General features: G+C 48.9%; 1 protein-coding gene across 1 annotated transcript in view; it reads left to right on the forward strand.

Moving 5' to 3' along the window:
* The first annotated feature begins 4,828 nt into the window (after positions 1-4,828).
* NCS1 (neuronal calcium sensor 1) overlaps positions 4,829-6,335 on the forward strand; it is a 68,223-nt gene continuing 66,716 nt past the window's right edge. The window contains exon 1 of the mRNA XM_019540795.1: positions 4,829-6,310. Coding sequence (XP_019396340.1) covers positions 6,247-6,310 — 64 coding nt within the window. The 5' untranslated portion in view covers positions 4,829-6,246. The remainder of the gene's footprint in view (positions 6,311-6,335) is intronic.

The following is a 6,335-nucleotide window of genomic DNA, read 5'->3' on the forward strand; positions in this document are numbered from 1 at the left end:
CATGTATGTATTTACCCAGGGGTCTCCACGTACGTGTGTGCACACGTGCAGTTGTGCATTTGTGTGTCTGCATGTATTTATTTACCTGTGGGTCTCTGTGCATGCATGTATTCATGTGTGCGTGTGTATTTCTGTACATGCATGTGCGTGCGCATATTTGCGTGCATGTACATGTATTTGTGTGTATGTATGTGCTTGTATTCATGTGCGTGTATTCATGTGTGCATCTATGTATGTGTGTGTATTTGCATGCGTGCACGTGGGGGTATGTATGTACACATGTATTTGTGTGCATGTCTGCTTTGTGCGTGTATCTGCACACGTGCGTGCATGTAGTTGTGTGACTGCATGTTTTCGTGCATGTAGCTGTGCATGCGTGTACATGTATTTGTGGATGCATGCATGTGTGCACATGTATTTGGCCGTGTGTGTGCAAGTGTACGTGTATTTGTGTGTGTGTGCACGCATGTGTGCACAGGCAGTGTCTGGCACATCCAGGCTTGAATGCGGGGTCGGGGGTTCAGGACTCCTGTGATGTTACAAGCAATGAACTAGGAGCAACTTGGGAGGCATCAGAGAGGTGCCAGTTACACACCGGCCCTTTGGTGTAACACTGCTGTCACACAGCTCTTGTAACAGCTCCGGGCCTCTGTACTTAAGCTCCTTGGGGTGTTGTGACAAAGTTTCTTTGGGTAATCGTGATATTTTTAATGAGACCAACTACATAGTTGAAAAAAGTGTTCTTTGTGAGCTTTTGGGTGTTGTATTTGTTTCTACCACTGATTCTCAACCGGGGGTGCAGCAGCCAGCAGTGCCTTGAGAGGCTTTCGAGTGTTCGCACTGTTAGGCGGCCAAACATGGTTCCCATGTTAAACCCAGAGATGTCCAAGAGGACCCCACATTGCCAAACCGTTCTGAGCTCTTGTGGCCTTTCTGGGGTCTTGGCAACCAAAAGAAAAAAACTGATTTTATTTTTCCGTAGTCAAAAAAAGGAGTGAGAGGTAAGAGCTGGCGTTTTGCAAAGTGGGCCTCGCATCTAAGGAGGGGTGTTTTGAATCTGAAACGGTGGAGAACCACTGGTTTACGCAGACCCAAAGGCAGGCAAACAAGGATGTCGATGTTTGCCACTGCAATGTTTTGGTCCGGCAGTATTTTGCCAGAATGATTTATCAGTTATATAACAATAATAATAAACTCCTCCCACCCCCAACAATGTCCTGAGTTTAAAGCAGAAACCACTGGAGATGCTTGTTCAATTGTCTTAGACTGCAAGTTGGCTATCCCACCTGTAACAGAGCGTATTTCTGAAGCTGATAGGCTTGCTGTGACCAATTAGGGAGAAGTCATTCTGTTTAACTCTCTCAAATAAATACCCAAGGAAACAAATGCCTGGTGCACAACAGATCTGACTGTACTCCGAGCCCACGCGCTTCTGAGTTCTTCCAGTAATAACGCAGAGCATGCTGCAGGCTTTGGCGCTGCTGGATTTGAAAAGACGCTGGCTTTTATTTAAGTGTGAACTTCCTCCCACCCTCCCGCTCTCACCCTCTTTGATCACAGAGGCGGCAGAATAATGAATATCGTTGAATGAATAATCATTTCCATGGCAGTGGCTTGCAATATGGTGAGCAGAAGATGTATAAACTCTGAGCGCAGACTGACGAAGCTAGTTGTGAAGACCTGGGACTTAACATCCTTTGTGGCTTTGTGCGTCCATTGCTGTTGCCGTGTTGTAAGAGCACCCGAGATGGTTAGTGATTACACTGCGATATTGTACCGAGAGTCGCTCGCAGCCTGGTTAACAGAGAGCTGCCTGGGACACGGATGTATACCCCAGGAGAGAAATGCAGCAGGTTTAAGAGCGAGGCTGCATTCAAACGCTGGCCCAGTGCTGAATTTCCCCTTTGGGCACATTATTTGGATGCTTCGTTTGTGCACAGATCATTTGTTAGTGCTCACATTTAGCTAGATGGAATGGATTTGCGCCTCCCTGCCCTCTTACCATTTCACACCAGCCTGCCCCAGAGACCTTTCCAGGGGGCTTGGAAATATCACTGCTTTCCAGCAAATGCCACTGTCCTTTTTATTTGTTGATGTGGGGATAAAGGCAGTAATTAGGGAGAGAAATTGAGTCTCTGCACAGTTTTTCATTACTTTTATCCTCTCCCCCACGTGATCGCAGCTTCTCCTTGAGCGTTCTGTGTAGCAGAGGCAGGGCTGGGTTTTAAATAGATTTGAATCCTGTTAGCATCACTTTTTTTAAGCTGCAGATCTTTGTCTTAAAATGCCACGGTGGCACGGAGGAGGCTGGGAACGACGCTGTGCCAATGGGAGCTCCTCTGGGTCCGGGCTTATGGCAGGGCCCCTTGGCGCTGGTGCATGCACGCACCCTTTGCGAGAGGTGCTGTGCTGCAAGGAGCTTGTCTTTGAACAAGACAGAAGGGACAAAGGAATATTGCTGGTAGTGGTTCCCCACCGAGGCACAAAGGAGCGGACTTGCCCAAGGCTATATTCTTGTGTCTCCGAGCAAAACGGGGATTGAATCCGTGAGTCTCAGTCGGTGCTTGAACCACAGGCTTCCTCCTGGCCTTACAAGGTCCCCTGAGCACAGACTGCCTGAGGCCCTCTACCCCCTCCTTCAAGAACATCTGGGAGCAAAAAAGGCCCCTTGCCAGAGTCTGCTCCAGGCTGCAATGGTGTAAATCCAGAGCAACGTCTTGGAAGTCAGCGGGGTCATAACACCACTGGGAGAGAGAGATCTTCTCCCTCCCTTCTTTTGTCTCCTGTATTGCCATCAGCCTGCTGTTGCCCAGACAGGTGATGTGTTGCTGAAGGGTTCCTCTGTGTTTCGAAACTTTGCTGCCTTAATGAGCTTGTTTGTGGAAGGTTTGATAATAGAGAATTATTTATTTTAGGAAGGTCTGCTGTAGGGAATAGGTCCCTGGACAATTGACTGTAAGGCAGCCTTTCCCCGATAGAGGAGCAAAGCGTGTGTGTAATATAATCCTGTGCCTGCCTACCCCTCACCTCCGTTACTTATAAATATGCACAGATGCTTTGCAGGGTTACCGAACAGTTTCTGCTGCATTAGTGCTGATGATTTCTCTCACTGGGCACTGATATGTGAGTAAGGGCATGCCTGGGCAGGATTTGAGATGCGAGGTAGGAGAGAAGACAGGAAGCAGAAATAAACCAGTGCATCCGTACAGATAATTAACACACAGCGCTTTTCTGGATTATGAGACAGCATGGCTGATGCTTCCTGCCCTAGTCCCAGCAGCCTCCCAGCCCCCATTGGTGGTCTTCTTATTCTCAGCTTCCAAATTTAGCCTTTTTTTAAAAAAAAACAACCCAAACTCTGGCTGGCTGGAGTCCCACCCTTCCAGCTGCAACCAATTGGGAGGCTGAGAGCATTGTGGCAACAACAAAAAAAGCATGGCGAGAATTTTGGGTCCCCAGATGAATAATGCCCCTGGTCTCCTGAGCTGAGCAATTATCTCCTGAGATGTGTTTGCAGCTCGACTGCTGATTGTCTGCCTGGCCCCAGTGTAGACTGAGTGGGGCCAGATTTTTGAAGGTGTTCACCTGCTCTCCATTTCCCCTCTGCAAACAATTAATGGATCCTCAGAAGAGCGTGGTGAGAAACACAGGTGGGTAAATTGCACCTGCCTGTCTCAAACTGGCACTGCCCAGAAAATGAGGTGCCCCAGCTGAACCCAGGGGCTCTGGCGTCTTGCCCATGGTCATGTAGCACCTCAGAGGCCACACAATATTCCTTGTTCTGGGCTCTAAATCCATGCTGCCAGGCTGTTTCTCACCTTGATCAGTTCTCTTCCTCCTCTCCCACCTGAATCTGGGAAGCAGCAAACCTAAAAGAGATGGATTCTCATGAAATGAGGTGGTTTTTTGATGGTGCTCAGGTGTCCCTGTTGATAGAACCTGGTCCTTTGCAGGGTTTGGTTGCTTGCCCCTGTGAAGGCGAGTGCCTGCGGGCTAGCCCGGGGTGCAGCCAGCTGCAGCAGACAGCCGAGCAGTTCATTCTTGGGTTGACTGCTTCCTGGGGCATGTCTACACATTCATGAATGTGCTTTAGGTAATATGCATTAAATCTAGTACTGTATCTCCATTGTGAAGTACTCGAAAAATGTGCACTATTTTAATGCGCATTAGTGAAAGAGCACTTTTTAATGCGCATTAAAGCTCGTGTAGCTGTGCCCCTGTGAACTAAACCGTGCATTCCCCGGATACGAACGGTCTGGGTTCTGCTCTGCTGTGTGAGCATCATGCCTAGTACTGTTATAGGAGGTGACTTGATGATTTCTCCCCGTCTTGGTGTACCCCTTGTGCATTTGATAAATAGCTCTAGGTGTTGGCTGCGTAAGAGGGGACCTCTCTGACCAGCTGGTTGTCACAGGGTGTCCGTCTCGGGTGCCGTTCACTTGGTTATCACCAAGATGCCCTACATTTTAAAACGAAAGGCATACCCTAGCTTATCAAGGGAAGAAGCTGGTGCCTAGATTTCTGAATGGCTTCAGTGGAGGAAGTGTCCCTTTTGCTGTTTTAAAAATGGTGAAATATATTGCACTGGATTACTTGATCTCTTTGGAGATGGGCAGCATGCGTAGGAGAGGTTGCCAAATGGGATGTGTATTTATCTGGATGCAACACAGAAAATAAAGGAGTGTTTTTGCACCCACCCAGGTGCAGCCTGACTATGGGCAGACCCTTGTCCAATACTTCAAGAAAGAGCATTTCCCTCCTCTGAGATAAGGAAAATAATCATTTACAAAGAGCGGTCGGCAATGAAAACACATTTTGTTTCTTGCAGGTTCCTGCCACCCTCGCTTGGAAACTCAACATACGATTCCCCCAGGGGGGAGAGAGCAAATAAATGCCATCGACTTATCTACAACATTCACTGGAAGTTGCTTTTCTGTTAATTAATACCTGATGGGGAAACATGCCCAGAGAAACGCAGTCTCAGGAACCCAGGAAAGGGAATATGTCTTGTAAAAAGACGCTGCAGCGCTGGAAGCAATAACTACCATTAAGCAAGAGACTTTACATAAAGGCAGCAAACTACCAGTAACAATAGGAAGCCCAGTTACGGACAGGGCACTTTATCCGTGGACCGGTGCGGCTTCCCACTGAAAGGCAGGCAGGAGACAGTGGAGCGATCCTGCATAGGCCACGCGGGTGCGATCCACGGACCCCGGCGGCTTCTTGCATCTCCAAATTTTATGCATCTAACATAAATGACTTTGGTGAGGGGAAGGGAGGCTTGGTAGAGACAGATCTCAGCGTGGAAGGGAGATTCAAAGTTGGGAAGAAGCGGCCTTTCCTCTTCAGCCCCCGGGGGAGAAAAATCAACACGCCGTGCAAAAAAAAAAGAAGTAGCAGCAGCAGCAGTGGAGCTGTTTTGAATGAAAAGGTTATTGGTCTCATTTAACGGGACTGATCTAAAAAGCCAGCGAAGAGACAAAAAAAAAGGGAGGTATTGGCCTGCTGGTGCCTGACTGGCAGATTCCAGTTAACACCTTATCAGCAGGGCCGCAGACAAATCCGCGCCGGCTGAAGCTACACAGGGAAAGAAAGGAGGGGAGGGTGTTTCTGTAACCAGGGACGACAGCAGCAACAGTCCACGGAGATACAGGGAGGATAGAGAGGGAGGGAGAGAGACAGGCGCAGACAGCTCCTGCACAATAACCTTCCTTTCCAGCCGGCGCACGGGAGAGGGAAGGGCGGAAAAATAAATCAACCTGCAGTGGGTTTTTTTTTTATGGTCGTTCCCATTGAGAGAGACCGCGATTTAAACGAAAGCACAGCCCTGATCGTGGCCAAGCCAGGCAGCCGTCTCCCCGAGCGGGATGTAGCAGCTCTTTTCTTTGGTTGTTGTTCACTTGAAGAGTGGGCGCCGATCCTCCAGGACTGAGATCCCATCTTCCAGCAAGGCACTGAAACCGAAGCAGATCTCCCCCGCTCATCCTGACCCTGCTGCTGCTGCTGCTGTTGAAAGGAAAAGAAAAGGGGGGGGAAGAGCCTTGTTCTTTGCCAAGGAGGGAGGAAGGAAGCAGAGAAAGCTGGAAGAAGCATCCGAGGGTATCGGTGGCGGTGTGGCTAGATATTTCTTTATCTGTGAAGTCAAAGCGAGTGCCCTGATGACTCCTCAGTGAAACGGGGGGAGTTTGCAGGGCGATACAGCAATTTATGCACTGATTAGTCTGGAGAGAAAGCGGCTGGGCCACAATGGGGAAATCCAACAGCAAGTTGAAGCCTGAAGTTGTGGAAGAGCTGACCAGGAAAACATACTGTGAGTATTAAAGAACCCCCCCTAC

Source organism: Crocodylus porosus, unplaced genomic scaffold, assembly GCF_001723895.1.
Source record: "Crocodylus porosus isolate Cpor-Errol unplaced genomic scaffold, CroPor_comp1, whole genome shotgun sequence".
Taxonomy (NCBI): Eukaryota; Metazoa; Chordata; order Crocodylia; family Crocodylidae; genus Crocodylus; species Crocodylus porosus.